This window comes from Cygnus olor, chromosome 4 (assembly GCF_009769625.2).
Source record: "Cygnus olor isolate bCygOlo1 chromosome 4, bCygOlo1.pri.v2, whole genome shotgun sequence".
Taxonomy (NCBI): Eukaryota; Metazoa; Chordata; class Aves; order Anseriformes; family Anatidae; genus Cygnus; species Cygnus olor.
The window spans coordinates 6,803,752-6,822,240 of record NC_049172.1 but is presented as its reverse complement, the minus strand read 5'-3'; the positions used below and the strand labels follow the sequence as shown (position 1 = coordinate 6,822,240).

The window sequence follows — 18,489 nt, the reverse complement described above, 5'->3', positions numbered from 1 at the left end:
TTCAAGAGCACTTCAAGCTCTTTAACAGCTGAAAAGTTGTTCAAACCTTAGCAGACCTGTAGGAAACAAACATGGAATATATGCAGCAAGATACACTGGCAATGGACTGAACATCAGTTATATCCAAACAGGAAGCCACTATTCCAACAATAGCAGTATATTCACAAAAGGAAAAACAAAAACAGTATTAGCAAGAAATTAGCTTTAAGAAGATTACTGAGTAAGTAAAGCTAAAAAAACATTACAGAAACATATAATTATCCCCAAATGAGCGTTATAAATCTAGGATGTTTTGAGGGAAGCTTATACTTGAAGTAAATTTAATGAAATTGAAGTTCAAAATTCATATTGAGGGCACCCAGACAACCTGAACACACCACTTGACATCATGCCAGTGGCATGATTTTCATGTTTCAGCATGGATTTTTTTTTTTGGTTTGTTTTCCCTCTAAGATAGCACTGCTTCATGGCAAGTGCTAAACTTGCTTAATAATTTAACTAGGTTTTCCTCGCTTAGAAACAGTGACTGTTCATACATCTCCAGCATGAATGATAAATTCCTTCACTTTATGATATATACAAAGCAGGCCATTACCAAGTCAAAAAAATGGGGAAACCTGATTCATCTTCTGGGCTTGTAGAGAGGTCCTCGGCATGAGAGGCTTCATAGCAAACTTCATTTGCCAGCAGGAGTCTCAGCTAGAATTGGCATTGGCAGGAATATCCAGTCATATGCACACAGTACGTCTCACCAGAGATAACCTTCATGACCGGGCTGTCTGGAGTTGCACTGAGTCAGAGCCCAGCACCATGCTCCCTGTTACCCCTGTTGAGTACATCGTTGTCCTAGGCAGGCCAGAACCATGGTCTCAAAAACTGTGATGGCAGCAGCACAGCCCAGAAAAACTCAGCATTCAGACAACAACAACTCGGCACAGTGGCAAAGGCTCAAGCAGGTTTAACTAAAAGCATAGCCCCAACATACTCTGTCTGTCACCAAGCAGGGGTTAAGGCGCCCATTCCCTGCCAAATGGTCTGCATTACACCAAGCGGCCCCTCTGAGAGCTGCACAGTCCTCACAGAAGGCAACTTTTGTGTTACGTTCCCTGTCTTCATTTTCTCAGCAACCTTTCCCCGCTGGACTGCTTCCAGCCTTACCCTGATCACCCTACACTTAGCAACATCCTTCTTGTTTCATCCCAGATGAGACCCCACCTTCCACCCATACCATCACCAGCCTTCACACGTGCAACCTGCATTGAGTCCAGCGAGGCCTCCACATGGAGTAGAGCTTCTTGCTTTGGGACTCAGCTGAGGTACTAGTTCTACCTTTCTACAACTAGGTACTAGCTGTACATTTCTACAACTAGTAGAAGCCTGCCTGTTGTTTGGGTTAAACTCTGAGTACAGCAAGTCCTTCCTTTTAGGACTAATTTCCACTGTGCAGGCTTATTTTTTCTCTCAAAATGTAAATAAATGTACTATCGTAATTCCCTCAGCATTATGTACCCAGTTTTTTAGACTCCCATTGTAGTCAGTTAGTGTATCTACCTATGCACACAAACTTCATTTCGATATCAGATATTACTGTAGGAATTAAAACAGGTTTAATCAAGTGTCCGTTTTTAATTTTTTTTGTGTTGTTTTATTTTTTATGGTACAGAGTGCCAAGTTCCACTTCAGTTATTTTTATATTAAATATTCAGACCTGCTTTTTTTTTTTTTCTTTTATGAAGTTTTCTTTCTACTGTGATGATCGTTGTCATGGCTCAGACTGCTAAAATATCCCAACCACATCCACCCTCATCATCTAACCCACCTTTTAGGAGCAGCAAGCAGTGCTGCCTTGGCAAAACACTCAGATACCACATTTCTAAATGTTTGATCTTTGACATATCTCTTCCTCCATTATCATATCTCCTTCCTATTCTTCCTGCTCCCTGCTCAAGAGCACTGACACTCTAGTGTTGTGTGTCCATAAATACAGTGCTGGAATGCAGTATTACCTAGACACCTGCCACTTAAATAAAACCTGAATTGAAAAATGAGCATAAAAGTACAACAGGAAGTATTCCAGGCTCATCCTGATGTACATCTAGCCTGACAGGCCTGAAGTCTGGGTTTTTCTTTTGCAAATGTAGCTAGAGGTTTCCTCTATGTGGTAGGCCAGGACAGGCCAGAAGTTCACTGAAAGCACCCACTCATTAGCAAAAGCACACAGTGGGAAACAAACAAACAAAAACCGCCAACCAACTAAAAAACAAATTCCTACCTGTGTGATGACAGAAACAGGAACAGCTCACGATGATTCAGCTTTTCAGATATTTCAGGTAGACCTGTGGACTGCAGCATGCAAAGGCTTTAAAGAAATAGTTCTTTAAGTCCAGCCTCCTGCAGATTTGCGGTTTGTGGTTGATTGCAAACTGTGAAGGTTTTGCTGTGCTGAGGCATCTATAAAGACTGTTCATGGATGTGAATTTTTCTTTGTCTAACTGCTTGAATTCATTTTGCTGCATTTCCTTCAGTTCAGGCTGTGCTGAGCATTTATCTCCTATACTTTGGCCGCCACGCATTCCTGAAACCAATACCAAGCAAATTCACCTCTGAAGATCTTTAAAACCTTTGACGAATTTCTCTGAGATCAGCCACTAGGCATTACAGTTCTGGTGGGGCAGGGGAACGCAGAGGTTCAGATGGGGAGAAGGACATACCCACGGGTGAAGCGCAAAGCGTTGCTGTCTCTGAAAAACTTTTTTTTTTTTCCAGAAGGTATTTTCATCTTTCCTGTAATCTCATTTTAGAGGCAACTCCTGGTGGGTCTAGCCTTCATTTTAAACTTGAAAGATGCTGCGTTGATCAGTGGTTCCTGACTGAATCTGAAAGTCAGCTCTCTCACGAGCTGCTTTGTCTCACTTTTTTAACTTTGATCTTCAAACATCAAAAAGTTAATATCGTTAATTCAAAGGAGGTGTTCAAGCACCCTCGGCCAGAACACCTTCCTGGGGATGGGAAATCTCCATCCTCAGGGCAGTTTCCACGCAGGGTGGTGTATCCCTGGAGTGACAGGGAGCGGGTGAAGGAGGGAAGTTTCAGCGAGGGCTCCCCTCACGCTCCAGCCGCCGGGTCAGGCTGCGGAGCCCCGCGGTCGGGTGGAGCCTGGGGCGGCCCCGCGCTTCCGGGCCGCCGCCGGCGACCTCGGCGGTCGGGCAGCGCCTTGCGCCCCGAGGGAAAGCGACGGAGCCAGCCAGCTAGCCAGCCAGCCAGCCAGGGAGGGAGCGGAGGCGGCCACGGCGCCATGCGGCCCGCAGGTCGGGGCAGGGACCGGCTGGGGTCAGCGCCTGGCGACGGGAGGGCTCGGGGGGCACGAGGCTGCCCCGCTGCGGCAGCCATCTTGGCCGGGGGGCATGGGGAGGCAGCGTGGGGCTGCCGGGTGAAGCCGCGGGCATAGGGGGAGAGGGGAGTTGTTTTTTGTTTGTTTGTTTTTTTCTTTTCTTTCTTTCTTTCTTTTCTTTCTTTCTTTTCTTTTCTTTCTTCTTTTTTTTTCTTTCTTTCTTTCTTTTTTCTTTTTTCTTTCTTTTGTTCTTTTGCTTTTCTTCTTTGTGCAAAGGAGGGTTTAGCTGTGGGTTTCCCCAGCGTCGTCTGTGAGGGTGTGGGCAGCTGTTGGCAGGTGTGAAGGTGGCGGCTGTGGTGAGGTTTCTGTGGTACAAGATGCCGCTCTCCTGGAGGCACTTGGTGTCTTCGTTTTCCATGTTGTGTTGGCAAGTGGAGAGGTCATTCCTGATCTTTCTTGATAAAAGTGGGTGCATAGTTGGTACATACCCTGTTAATATGGCTACTCCCCACCAATTTTTCCCGCTTTGAATATTTCCAATTGGATGCTAGTTATATGCACGTTTTCCTGACAAATTATGTGAAAGTTTTTATTGAGGAGGCTGCTCTTAGCACCTCGAGATGATTTTAGACAACTTATCCTTGAAAATACTCCTCAGTGTGGCCATTATTGTATTGCAGTACATAATGCAGCTTCTCTGAAGAGCGGGAAGTCTAGCACCAAGAAGTTAGGAGGTGACAGAATAATGTTACAGGTGTAACCCTTATTCTATCCTACATGCATGGCCATGCTGAGATGGAGTCTTAATTAGCTAACAGCATGCTATGTTTATTAATTAAAATTGATTACTCTTTTTCAGTCTCTCAGCAGTCACTATAGTACCTAGCCTTATAAAGCTGTATGGCAATACCTGGTATGCCTTACACAGAAATATTAATTTCCTTATTTATGTTTTCAGTGGTTTGTCACGTTATCTTTGTGCCTCAAAACTGCTAGCATATATTTTGTCACTCCCTTGGTAGATGACAGTGTGTTATCACTCCATTTACAAGTGGAAAAAGCTGATAAAAAGATCAAATGATCTACAAATGTCACATGTAAACCATGGCAAGCCTGAACAGGAATCAGGAGCCCCTGGCTCCCAGTTCCTCGGTTCATTCTTCCCAGTCATGTTTCCTTATTCACAGAAATGCTCTGTGCTTACTGCTCCCATTTTCTTCAGATAAATTTGCAAGGCTCAGCAACACTTAAATCAAACCAGCGACAGCAAAGCTGAGCGCTCAGAGGGGAAATGAAGATGTGTAGCCAGATGCCAGAGGTTTGGCTCAGTTGACTTGCTTGTGGCAGGGAGTTCGGCTTTATCTTTGCAAGTCAGGACTATATTTTATCCTAATTTTATGAATGAGGAATCAAGAAAGAGATCTGAAGGCCTGACTCTGCAAAAGTGACTCAATACTTTGGTTTACTGTTCTGGCTCACCTTTTTAAATGATGCTTTAAATGTCAAGACAGTTTCTTCTCAGGGTACCTTATATTTGTATCATAATATCAAAGTAACCCTATTTTTATTAATTATCAAGTGCAACGTTCAAGTGATATTAGCAGTGCAAGCTGTTGCTACCTACTATGCTTATTATACAGATGAAAACACTAGGGAAGAAAGGTGAAGTGACTTTCCAACCTGTTGTATAATAAGTCAATTGTAGATAAAATACCAAAATTCAGGACTGCTTTGATTGCTACTCAAAGCTGGCTGTAAAATGGTTATAGTTGTTTTACTAGGATTTGGCCTTTGATAAATAGGATTTTTTATCTAGACTCTACTTGCAGCATTGCAAGCTTATTTTAAAGAAAAAGTAGCATGCATGCAAAAATACATCTTTAATAGCATTTCTAATATGCATTTTACTGTCCTAGCTATTAGGCAGTTATTTCCGGGTGGTAATGATCAGTTATATCTGATAATCACACATGCTTTCTTAGTGGTCGCTGTATATAAATGACAGTGTACAATTGTGCATGACCTGGGGATGTACAGTTTAAGGTTTGGCTTTTGATGAATAAAGGCAGTCAGATCCTAGGTATGCATGTGAAATTGCTGCAATAATTGCTGAGCAAATACATCAGAGCACCACAGAGGCATGGCAGGTTTCCCAGCTGCTTGCAGCCAGTTCCACACATCGACATTGGCCGGGAAACAAGTAGCTGTAGGCTCAGCCAGCAGTGGATATGGTGGACTTCTACTCTGCTGTCATTTGTCTCTTGTTTTTTGATGTATTGCTCTGCACAAGCCTCATACTCCACCTGGGACTGCCATACATAGACCTCTTCCTTGCAGCTTTACGACAGCACCAAAGCTTTCGTACCACACTGAAAAGATGTCTTTTTTTTTTTTTCCCTGATGGACTTACTGGCTGTGAGGTACAAGTTGCTTTGAGTGGATTGCCCATGGCTTAGTCACACTTGAATCAGAAAAGTCTTCGGAGTGCACTGTGGGGAGACAGTCTTGTTACTTGTCAGTGTTTTGTAGGAAACCCTGGTCTAGATGAACTTCTTCATACAAATTCAGTTGAACATGCTGTACCTAGTAAACGTAAAACATCCATAATGCCTGATCCTTGATGACACCTGTCTTCACTTGAGATGAGAGGTACTGACAGGATAACTTGCTAGTGGCTGTCATGTTTGAGTTATCACTCCCTCCATACTCATGAAAATGAGTGGCACCACCGAGATATGCCATCGTGCACTCTTTATGTACCCAATGTGCATTTCTGTGCCTCCAGCTGTTTCTGGGACAATATTTACATGACAGGTGTTCTGCAAGGGAATCTAGATGGTGAATAAATACAAATAATACTTGATTTTTGTTTTTCTCAAGAATTAGGAATGGCCTCATTTGTAGTAGCCTTAAAGTTTTTTAAAGACCTGTGCTTTTAGGGACAAAATAGTCGTCAGGCTATGACATCATTCAAAAATATAAGGGTCTAGTGGCAAAGGTTTGAAGTAGATTCAGCAATAACATAATGTCAATTACTAACACTAATAGTAATGTCTTAGCAATCTGAGTATCAAAGACAAGTACTGGAGAAACTGCTGTCTTCCATTTACAGTCTTAATTAGAAGGGAAGTTCCTATTTTGTTGATGAAATATTTTGATATTTCTGCAGAAAGAAACAAATATAATGCTCAGATACTTTAAAGCTGAAATTTGACTCCTTAAAAGCTAGAAATGGAAATCTTCACTGTGATAAAGAAGTTATTCTGATGTGTACTCCAGATGCAACATTTACAGATGAGTCTGTTGGCTAGGAATTGGAATACAAAGTTTTAAAAAGATATTGAATGAGGAAGAAGAAAAGCAGCTGCTGTTACGCTTTGATACTCAAGAACCTTGTGAATAACTAACACAAAGCAATTGTTGACCCTCAGAAGTGTTGGGTAGCTGATTCAGGTTCAAAAGTTAATCCTAACAAGATGTTTCTCTATGTGAATCCTCTCCAGCCTCCCTTTTCTTGCAAGCACTGATTACTGAAGCTTACATATAAGCAATTGACCACCCACATTTGAAAGAGTGTATCACTGATGCCACAGTAAAGGTGAGAGAAAGAGCACTTATCTCAGCTTCTGAAAAGAAGAAGGTTTATGTCCAGGGACTGGAGAACTACAGTGTCACTGTTTCCTTTTCAGTGTCTCTCTTGGAGCTGATCTTTCAGCATTTGTTTAGTTTACATACCCTGTTACTGGCTTGTAGGCAGTAAAGAACATTTACCTCTCTAGAAGGCAATAAGCACGAGTGCCACAATGCAAACAGCAGCATAGTTTGTGATATATAATTATATATTCCTGGGAGGTCCAGTCATTTCTGGCTATCATGAAGAAAATGAAATTTCCCTGACCTCTTGTGTAAATTAAAATCAGGCAATTAAAATATGATCTGTAATAAACAGCTAGGTTTTACTAAATGTAAACAAAAGTTGTAGTAGGTTCAAAACGATATTTTAAATATCTAGGCGTTATTTAGGCATTAAATATCTGCCTTGAAGGTAAGACAGAAATCACAAATATAATCTAAACTTTAAACTGGGATCTATGGCATGCAATAATTATTGATTATTATTTAGTGTCCATTGGCTCCCTGCATAGTAAGAAAGCAAGGCTTTGTGTTAACTCCACAGAGTATAATTTATGCTATCACAGGGCTGACACTTAAGTAAACAGGTCTCCCATCATTACAGTACTCCCATCATTACTCCCATCATTACTCTGTTTTTCAATGTTTCTGTGTGTACAATTAAATTAAGATAAGATTTATGTGTTTGATATAGTTCAAGCAAAGGTATAGCTGAGTTTGGAAAGCATGCTTTTCCTTTCACATTAGATGCTTAGCAGATGTAAATGACTCGAAACTTTATCCAGATAAAGTAGCTGCAGTTTGTGGTTGTGGTCCACTGCTTCTTGTCTTTGCTCAGCACCCCAAGCTTACATTTTATACAACCCATTGCCAACTGATAACTATTTGTTGTTGCCAAATATTAATTACAACAAATCTACAACAGTACGTACAACTTACTTTAGCAGTATCTTGAAATCACTTTTAGAGGTCTTTTGCGAGTTTTCATTTATCATAAGAACTACTCAGAGTTTTTGCCTAACCGTAGCCTGTTTTGCCTGTCACCCTTCAGTGATACCCAGCAAGATACTTTCCTCAGAGACCTGTCACCCAGCTGTGCTGACTGAGCATTGAGAGAGCATTCAAAACCTGAAGAACACAGTAATGTGTGCTGTGAATAGAACAGGAAAGCAAACTTCCTTTTCCTTTCTTCTTGCTCATGAAGGCAGTACCAGCGTATAGGGAACCATGAGTAAATGACAAGTGTTAAACAAATGCTACATTTTTTCAAAAGCTCGCAGTGCCAGGTAGTTGCCGTTACTTTGGGGAGGTAAGCTTTGTCTGAAAATCTGGGATGGACTGTTCACAGATTTTTTTAAATGTCTGCGTTTTTAAAGATCCTATTTGTTTGCCTTGCTTGAAATACTTGATTTCTTTCAAAATGCTTAGGAATTGCTGTCATGCTTTTAACTTGGGTGGATTTGTGAGTACTCAGTCTTCTTGAAGTCAGGTGTTGGATGGGTGATGTGGGTACCGAAAACGTGCAGGTCTGCAGTCATCCTAAATGTTAACAGATCATCAGCATGGGAGCTTTCTGGGCAGTATCTATCAACTTGGAGGGAAACTAAGCATTAAACCAAAATCTATTTATTTCTGTATTGGTATGAGTTGCTTCTGCTGCCTATTTATGAAATTTACTTGAACTTGGTCCTTAGTGGTATCTTATTTATAAGAGAAGTGCTGGAAAATTATTGTTAATGTTCAGGGAGATGTAGAAAATGCATCTGATTTCCGTCGAATCAGACAAAAATTTGTACAAATAAACCTAAGTACAGGTCTCAAACTGTGTCAAGCAAATATAATGCAATTCCGAGAAGGGCAGAAAAGTCAAGTATTCAGGGTGCTGTAATAATGTGAAAAAAGCAGAGGGTATGTCTTTATAGAGCGATTCTTTGCTGTGCAGATAGACCCAACCTAAATCTAGAGAAAGAACATGGTAGTTCTAGCAACAGGAGTTCCCTTGGGTGGGATGCTGCACAAGCTTGTGTTTTTTTCAGTGGTTATAGTAGCTCACTCAAACTTACTGTGGGATCTTGATGTTGAATGACTCATTTTAAGACTATGATAATATTAAAAATAAAGGGAGTATGATGTCCTAAATTAAATGGCTTGTCTGAGATCACATAGAAAACTAGGAAGGATGTCCAGAATATGAGTGCCTTAATGTTACAAACTCCAAACTCGCACCTCTAAGTAAGAAAAAATAGGATAAAGTTGTTGTAATAGCACTAATAGTGAGATAGTAATGATTGCTTTTAACTGCAAAATCATTTCAAAGCCTATCCAAGTTTCTGCAGTCTTTTTGAGCATCTGTGCAGAACTGGGCACGGGGCTGCCATGCAGCGTGTGATGCAGGGCTTAACTTTCCTCTCCAGAGATGCTCTGTGGGGATGCTGAGGTCAGAGTGGAGACGGCTCCACAAGCACACATTCTGCCTTCCCTGGGGCTGATGCGGCGGCACCTTTTCCAAAACAGATCTTAAGAGCAGTGGATTTTTCTTGGAAAGTGTCTTGAGCATATCCAGCTCTGTTGCTGTGCTACCCTATGATTTTATTTCTACAGTTCAGATCTGTGTTTATATCGAGTACTGATTCGAACAGCAATGTTTCAGTGTGGTTATTGATAAGTACGATGTTATTGTTGGGAGGGAAAAGCAAAACAAAAAAGCGAGTGGAATAAAATGGGTAAAGTGGTAAATTTTCTCTGGTTATCTATTGGCATTTTAAATACTCCTTTGCATCTGGTAAGTGTGATGTGCATGCATCTGTGCAAAAGTGTGCTTATACTTAAGTGCATCCTTTAGAAAAAGGGAATAGAGATTTTTAAGCGTGTGTTTAAGGTCTAGTGACAGTTTGTGTAAGGCTATGAAGTTGAAATGCAGTACCTTTGTCAAATTCCTTATTTTATACCCTTTTACCTACTACTGGGAAACTACTGGGAACTGCTTCCAGTGAGTTCCTGAATTTTGCAGATTTTCATAGCTGAAAAAAGAATTGCAAATATTTTCTGCTTTTCCACTTGAATGTCTTAGTAGAAGCTGATATTTCTTAATTCCTTCAGTTAATAAGAAAACTTCTGCTGCCTTTGAAGTCCATAGCTCCTGGATACATGTCTTGCTTTTCTCTTTGCTGTTGTGAAACATGCTCTAGCAGTCTCCAGGTTGTGCACATGACTTTGGGGTAAGGAATTTGGAAGGAGACTGTATTTTTAGGTCTAAGGTTCTCCATCTTAGTCTATTTAGCAAAACTTCTTAAAATTGCTAGGAAAGCATGCATGTCATCAGCTAAGAAACTTTTATGGCTGTCTTGTCTTTCTGCTGATGTCCTCCTGCGGCTTCTGTTCAGTTCACATTCTTGGTGGTTTTGGTTTGGTTTTGGTTTGTTTTCTTTGGTTGCTTGCTTTTTGTTTTCCTTCTCTGGACAACATCAGAGGTGGAAAGGGAGAGATGTTCATGGCTGCCCAAGTGTTGCCTTGATACCAAGTTAAGATGCCACTAGATGATAGCGTAGCCAGACCTAGGAGTGAAGACCTCATCCTAAATCCCCTGTTTTAGACATATTATATTCATCATATGAGAGTCTTCTTATAAGAAATAAAGATAGCATCCCACTAAAAGATAACACCACCTCCTTTTGCCCCCCCAGTCTGACTGAGATGCTGTCAAGGCTCTCCAACGCATTCAAGTCTCTGTGAGAATACACACACGGAGCACTTGGTGCCTTGCTGTACTTTACCCTTCAAGTTTCTCATTGTGGAAATGTGCCTGTGTTCAGTCTCTTGAACAAAGCAAGCTATTTTCCTGTCAAAATGTAATGAAGTAATGATATTTTCACTTGCCATTGATCATTATACTTTCTTCCAAATAATAAAAACACTGAACAGTACTTTTTTTAAGTTGTTGTCCACAGCACAGGGGGAATGTTAACACATGAAGAATGAATAACTGGAGGTTTTTTTACTGTATTCAATGAAAAGGGTTTTTGTGTGTGTGTTTTCTTTTTTTTTTTTAAATATAAATGAGAGGTATGACTGAAATAGTATTATTTATTTTCTAATGGCAGCCTTTGGAAAAACACAGAAAGATGTATTGAATGGTGTTTACAAATTGAACTTCTAAGAAATAGAACAATATATGTTAAACATATTTTCATATGGTACACCCTTTTATTATTCATCCTTTTCATTTATTCATGAAACATTTACAATTTAAATAACTGAAGTGAAAAACTAATCGTCTGCCTGGAGTGAATCAAACAAGAACAATTTAGAGCAATTTGAGGATGGAAAATGAGAGCCCCCCTCTTAAGTAAAGCTAGTGTCTTGGGGGGGGGGAAGGCTAAATACAGCACAGGCTTCAAAGCAGTTTAATGCTGAACTGATAGTAGGCAGTAAAAGAAAACAAGCAGTACTTTTGTCAGAAGCCACATCTATGCTGCTGGTCCTTGGATTTTAAGATTTGTAATTCAGAAGTCATCGTAGTCACTTGCTCTTTGATAAGCTATAATTTGTGTGAGTGACAGAAATCTGTTTTAATTAACAAACAATATGAACAGCAAAACAGGTATCTTCTGGTTTTGATTAGCTTCCTTTTGACTTATATATAAGAAAACTGGTAGATATGCAGTATAAAATCCTTTGTGTAAGTGTTTTTCTAAGGTTTTGTTACTAAGAATTTTTCAAAGTGTGTGCAATAGCATTCAAATCAGCTCTGACTGCTAAGCCTGTAACAGCAGCCAGGAGTATGTGCTTGAGCTACGTGTATGGAAAATCCTCAGCGGGTGGCCAATGCAGCTAGCAGCCTAACAGCAGGCTTACACCCTCCTAGAGCAGTTCTTCCCTTTACAAACTCAGTTTTGCTGAGCAATTAAAGAGGAGCTGGCTGAATCACGTCTAAGGTGGTTGCACCTTTACAGCTGACTTTAAAAAAAAAAAAAAAAAAAAAAAAACAAAAAAGGAAAAAAAAAAGGTCCTCTGAGAAATAGCTGATTGATAATCATCATTTTTAAAATACTGTTTCTTTGTTCAAGGGAACTGAAATAAGCAACGCATGTGATTTGAATCGAGACCTGCATTTACTTCAAAGCAAGTCGCTTAGGCCTTTAAGGAAACCAAATAGACCACACGAGTATTTTATGGGTCCCTAAATGGTTTTAGCTATGTCCAGAACATCATTTCTAGCAACTTAATCTTAATTTTTAGTGCCTGAAGTTAATTTACATTTCAAATTTATCTGACTCTTAAATAGTGATTTTAAAAGGTAGGGCTACATGAACAAAACTTAATAAAGATCAAATCAAATAACAAAAAAAGTCTTGATTGGAAAAGATGTTTAATAGTATCTACAAAATCTAATAGAATACATAAAATTCAATAGCCCCCCCGTCCCCCCTTTTTTTTTTACCCTCTAGTCTGCTACTGGAGCACTTCAGGGACTCTCCAGTTGCTCTAGACCTCTTCCCTGTAAGAATGTAAGGCCACTGCCCAGCTAGTGCATGGCACAGTAGCTCCATTTAATCAGTGAAGCCTTTTTGATACACACCATGGAAGGGAATTTTGCCAGTGATTTTTGATCACAACTGGTTTTAAGGTTATCGTACTTGCATTCTGTTTTTGTAACTTTGTAATCTTATCATCAAAACTTCCAGATTTGTTTCTCTCCTTTGTTAATTTTGTTCCCCATTCAAGATTAACCATTTTAGAGGAGGCCAAATCTAATTTGGGCTTGAATGCATGAAACAGATTCTGCAGTAACTGAATCAGGGGAAAAATACTGTATGTGGAAGTTTAAGGCAGATCCTACATTTTTCATTTTGGAAAGAAGTGTTGTCTGCTTACAGGGTACGTTCAGGACAGATGCATTTTAATTTTCTTGTAGCACTCTTGCCAAATTAGTGTCAGGTAGTTTTCTACAAAAGCTTAAAAACAGCTGTTTCATCGGCAAACTGGCAGCCTATATTTCAATGCTGAAGAAGTTTAGAGAATTCATTAAAAAGGCAATCCATATTCCTGGATTTTAGCTTGCAAACAGATCACGTGTACCATAAATTTTGTACTCCCACATGCTACTAAGTCCATACTGTTCATTGTGGATGACACGTATAATCATCATTATTAAATTTGTACAGAGTTTCTTCTTTAAATCATGCCTTAACAACAACCTAAAAAGGCAGAACCGTACTCTGAAGCTGTGACAGCAAACTCATTGGATTTAATGTTTCAGAGCCTTAAATGAAAAGCTAATCCTTTTTTATTGGAAATAAAGGGTTGAACACTAAGCATATTTAAGATATTCTAGAAGTAAATTGTACTATTTTCTCTCTCATCACAATTACATCACATACGGCCATTGCAAAACTTAAACTGTACAAAAAATATACAAACTCTATCCCAAACAGTTGGTTTTGCTTAGTTATACTGATGAGCAAAATTTTAACACCCTAGTAGTTAATATAGTGGTACTGATGATAGTTACGAATCTAAGTCTTTATTAAAGAATTAGGATTCTTTAGATGAGTGTTTATAAACTTGAATTCCTCTCTTGTAAAAGCCCTGTGTTTCCTCCTGGAATATCAGATTAATGAAACATTTCACAGGAGATTTAAAGATGGTCATTTTTTTGAAAATGAATCTTGGACATGTTTTCTTCCTGGATAATTCCATTCTTAGTGTAGTTTGAAAGCCCTATTCACTCAATTTTCATGTCATAGTAAGCATTTAGTTCTGTGTTTTATTTGGTTGTAGTCCTAGATAGCCAACTTGGATACCTGCAAGTGAGACGGATACCGCCCCCCAGCCATCTGCACCAGCTACGACTTCAGTGGAAGTGGCTGTGTTCACAAGCATTGCTTGAGTCACCTGCTTTGGTACAACTGTGCAAGGGAGTGGGAGCTCAGATGCACGCTCTGCAGCTGCAGGTTTAGCGCTGAGTGGCAGCAACCAAACTGGTGGGCACTCTCAGGCTGTACTGTTGTGGATGTCCGCGGTGGTAAGTAGTGCTCCCGACAGAAAGGGAGTTGTAGAGGCCAGTGGTGTGTATTAGGAACCTGAGAGCCACGCAGCTTACATTGACAGCAGGCTTATTGTGGCATTAGCAGGTGGAGCACATTGGGTGTGATCCTGAAGCATGTGTTCTGCTTTAGTTTAATCTGAGAGGTTTTTGTGCTCCTAGGCCAGTTGGTGAGATGAAGCAAAGCATGGTAAGTGAAGATAAATATTAACATAAACTCACTCTAAGCCATAGCTGTTGCTGTAAGTAGCAGTCATCCCTTCACCTTGACTTCAGGGGCTTGGGTTTAGCCCATGCTTCATTCTCCTTTGTGTCAACAGATGTGTTTAGGCAACCGTAAGGCAAAGCAGGCTGGGGAATTGATCGGAGTGGTGAATAAGTTGCTGCAATGTGTATAAACGGCTGTGTGGTAGAGATGTGAAGGGCTGCTGCTTTTGGTAGCTGTAAAATTTTTGTGTTCCTTTCTGCAGTTACAGAAGTTATCTGCAGTAAGTGGAAGGTGAAGTATGGTCAGTATAAAATTCAGCGAAGGGAATGTAAGACTGCACGCTATTTCACATCTGTATTAAACATGCAGCTGGGCATTGCTGAGCAGCTGGCATGGGTAGTGTGTTACACTGGTATGTTGAGTGCTTAGATTAGATGTTATGCAGTATCCGTACAAAGAAGAGGATAATCTAAAACAGCATCAAGCTGTTTTCTTTTAAGATTTTTTTTTCTAGATATTCAAGGAAAATGTAAAAAAAATTGGTCATATAGGTAGGTTTTGTATGTATAGATTTTGTAAAACCATAAGAGGCTCAATCTTCACTTGGTCCTGTCCTGTCCTATCCCACTCAGCCTTCTGAGTTTTTACTACATATGAACAACACAGACTCTCTGACTGTAATGAGTTACAGTTTAATTTGATTTCAGGACATAGTTCAAGAAGCATTTTTTTTCTTTTCTGTACCTTTCTAACTAGGCATGGAAGATAGTGTGCTTGAAAAGCTGAAAACTACCATGCGATGCTTTTCTTCCAATTTACGTAATGATGTAGGCAGCTTGCCTGTTTCTGTCCAACACTGAGGATGCATGTCAGTGACAGTGAAGTAAGGTGTGCATGTAAGGTATGCAAAATCCATTTACAAGAACTTGAACATGCAGAACTTCCAACTGGTTCACTTCCAGGCAGCCCATTTGGTCAAAGGCAGCAGTAGACGTGTTAAGTATTTCTGTGAAGGCTGTCCTTTTTGGGGAGGACCCAAAAGTGGAGAACTTCCCAAATGGGTCTTATTTTAGGACTGGTAAAAATTGAGAAGCTGTATTTTGCAAGGGGGAAAACACAATTGCACGTGTTAAACATACACTGAGAAGATAAGCTTGCTGGAAAACGTCTTTAGAAGCTCAAGTAAGCTTTACCAGTATTTGGCATTGCAGTTAATTTTGCTGTACTGTGGAGGAATTGTGCAAAGGCAGGCTTACACTCAAGTGACTGATTCAATTTCATTCTGTCTGATGGCAGAAATAAAAGTGCTTTGTTATATAGCTGGTGTCTAGAATTTTTGTCTTAAGGCAACAGGGGAAGCTGAGGGAGGTTTAATATAGAGAAGTCAGCTTTCTATTGAGGTTGTTGCTGAACGTATCAGAAGTTGTTTAATTTATCTTGGTCTAACTCACTGTTAGTTTTGTCGGTGCTCATTCTATGAAGCTACCCATTTAGGGAATTAATTTCTATTTCACTTATTTCCTTCTGTGTGCGTCATTACTATGAATGCCATTTAAAAGGCCAATAAAAAGTGTAAAGTGTTTGTCCAACACCGATTAGACATTTGTCTTGGGTTGTGGGTGGTTTGGGGTTGTTTATTAGTTTGTTTGCTTTGTTGCTTGGTGACTGTCACACTTCTCAGAAAGGGACAAAAGAAATGAGCTGAAACCAGGGGACATTCTCAACTATGGCTCAAAAGCTTAGACATGTTATACATTTAATAGAAACTGCTTCTCACAGCTTATCTAATTTCTGGATGAAACACTCACCTAAATGAGATGTGTAAAAATAGATTTAAAACCTGTCTGCAAAAACAGAAGATCAAGCTGTTTGATTTATGGGGTCTTAGGACCCCTCCCTGGATTCTCTGCTGACTTGTGGCAAAGGAAACATACAGTCTTAGAAACCTAAACTAATTGGGCTTTGAGTGATCTGAGAGAGGTTTTTACAAGCAGATTTCCTGTGGCAATGTTAATCTGTGATTTAGGAACTGTTGGGCTAATCTTTGGCTGATTCAATGAATTAGAAAATTCCCATTTTCTTATTTGAAGAATGAAAGAAAATTCCCATTTTCTTATTTGGAAACTAATTAGAGACAGGAATTTGAAAGAAACAATGGATCAATGTGGCAGAGGGAAAAAAAAAAGCAACAGAAGGGCAGAAGAAAAAGCAAAGAAATTGAATTTGAATGAGGAGAGTTTAAATGTGACCGTTAATCCAAAAATCAGTGGGTGAAGCCAAGGTAGGAACATCTAGAGATATCCTGATGGGTGATAAAAGGAACACTGGCAATGGAAAAGAATTAAATGAATGAAAGGACAACTCTTGATAGTGGTGGTGTTTCTGGTAGCAATAGCATCAGTTAAAGCAACCTGATGCAGCTTGTCCAGCTTTTCATCTAGCCTTAAAGACTTGCTTCACAGCCCCAGAAAAAAAGTAGTGCATTAGTTCAGCTCTTTTTACTGCATTATGGTATATTTTTCTCTTCATGATTTGTCACTGTCTAAAGCAGTTCTGAGTTACCTGATTACGTTCTGCTAAAACCTACAAATGGTGTGATTTGCTCTCAAGGAAGTGCCTATAAAGACACAAAATTTTGTCTCAGTGGGGCGGTAATAGCAGAGGAGATGTACCCTGAAGCAGAGGATTGAGCTCTGACTTCTACAGCCCATGTTTTTGTTAAGTCTCATTCCCTAGAAATGAGAGCACCTGTCCCTCAGGAGATATTCAGCTGTGGATGGACAAGGCTCCCACAGGGGAGGATACAGCGATAGCCATTATCCTCACATTCGTATTCCCAAGGCATCAGGAACCTGCCTGGCTCCATGTTCCCACTGTCACTGCAGGGAAGGTCAGAGGAATTTCTTTAGAGAGAAAGCCTACAAGATCAAGCCAAAGTTTATCCCATTCAATTTGTAGGAAACTTGTTTGCTGTCTTGAACTTCATTTTCCCCACTCCAGGACTCACTGAGCTTAATGAGGAGAGTGATGAAGACAAGAGGCCTGATGTTGTACTGATAGAGCAAGTACTTGTTCTCACAAACAATTTAGCAATTAGCAGTGGAAGGTGCATAAATGATGGAAATGTTCTTACTGCGTTCTAGCTAAATGGGCATTTGAGAATAGACATGCAGCCACTCTGCTGGATGATGCAGTGACAGCAGGAATGTCCCATGCTTGAAGATAATTGCTTTAATTGAAACAGGTGTGCCACAATGCTGCAGCAATTTAGCTATTCACGATCTCACTCTAAAGTTTACAAGCAGGCTTTTATAATTTTCATTTCCATTAGTGGAAAGTCTCTGAGAAGCAACATGACTTCCTTGAAAATGTTTTCCATTATCTGCAAGTATTTCTAAAGTGCTCTGCGCTGTCCTTCCCACGATGGATCCATTTTGGCTTGCTGCAGGGGATTTGCCTTGCAGAATTCCAGCAACCCAGAGCTTGAGGTGCATTTTGAGATGCGTTTACTGGATTTGTGTCAGGTGTGCTGACTGGGAAAATCGATGTGTTCAGGATGGGTGAGGGGCAGCTTATTATGCCAAGGGTGCTGATTAGCACTGAATTAAATGGTCTGAGTCTGCTTCCAAATGTTGAATTGCAGGAGTTGTTTAGAGTGCTAGGCAAAGTGTTCTTCTGTATTTCCTTATATCATTTTAAGTGATCAGAGCAAGCAGCATGAAGAGATGAATGGTTGCATCTTGGTGAAAAGATTGCGTAGGAGCCAATAGACTAAAGATCTTTTGCTTCTGGAGTCTCATTTGAGCTAGAGCTACTTAGTGGGTATGCTCCTCGTTCCCACACTACATGCAGCCCAAATGGAAATGAGTTTTCCTGGGATTACAAGAAATGTTTTGTAAATCACTGTGCAAATATGGGAGTCTGGACCTCTTATGCTCTTGCTTCACATGCTGTGTTTTTGTCATTGTGTATGACCCTTGACTATACCCATAGTTTTAGCCTGCATTTTGAAAGGAATGGAGTGGGGAGAGGAGGGGAAGCAGAGGAGATGCCTTGGGAGGGGGAAACAAAACTCCTGGGGTTTGAAAAGTGTCTGAAAACCATGGGCTTCAGGCTCTGCAGATGACAAGGGCAAGGTTCCCTGGAATGGGACCTCGTGGGAGAGTGTTATGCATTTGCTGTGGGTGACACTCAATTTTGACAGGGAAACTAAAAGCTTGAGATGCATAAAAATCCAATCAGATAAGTGTGTTTGGTATCAAGACTCTTAAA

At 40.2% G+C, this 18,489-nt stretch overlaps 1 protein-coding gene across 7 annotated transcripts in view; it reads left to right on the top strand.

Moving 5' to 3' along the window:
• Nucleotides 1-2,626: 2,626 nt before the first annotated feature.
• BANK1 (B cell scaffold protein with ankyrin repeats 1) overlaps nucleotides 2,627-18,489 on the top strand; it is a 143,564-nt gene continuing 127,701 nt past the window's right edge. For 3 of the 7 annotated variants that reach the window (XR_005819417.1, XM_040555592.1, XM_040555597.1), the window contains exon 1: nucleotides 2,627-3,308. Coding sequence is in view for 4 of the 7 variants with exons in the window: in XM_040555592.1 (XP_040411526.1) it covers nucleotides 3,296-3,308 (13 nt within the window). In the remaining 3 variants the exon portion in view is untranslated. Of the gene's footprint in view, nucleotides 3,309-7,994; nucleotides 8,274-14,400; nucleotides 14,630-14,967; nucleotides 15,119-18,489 lie in introns of those variants that run through there. The other 4 variants (XM_040555593.1, XM_040555596.1, XM_040555591.1 and 1 more) reach the window with 4 other exon arrangements.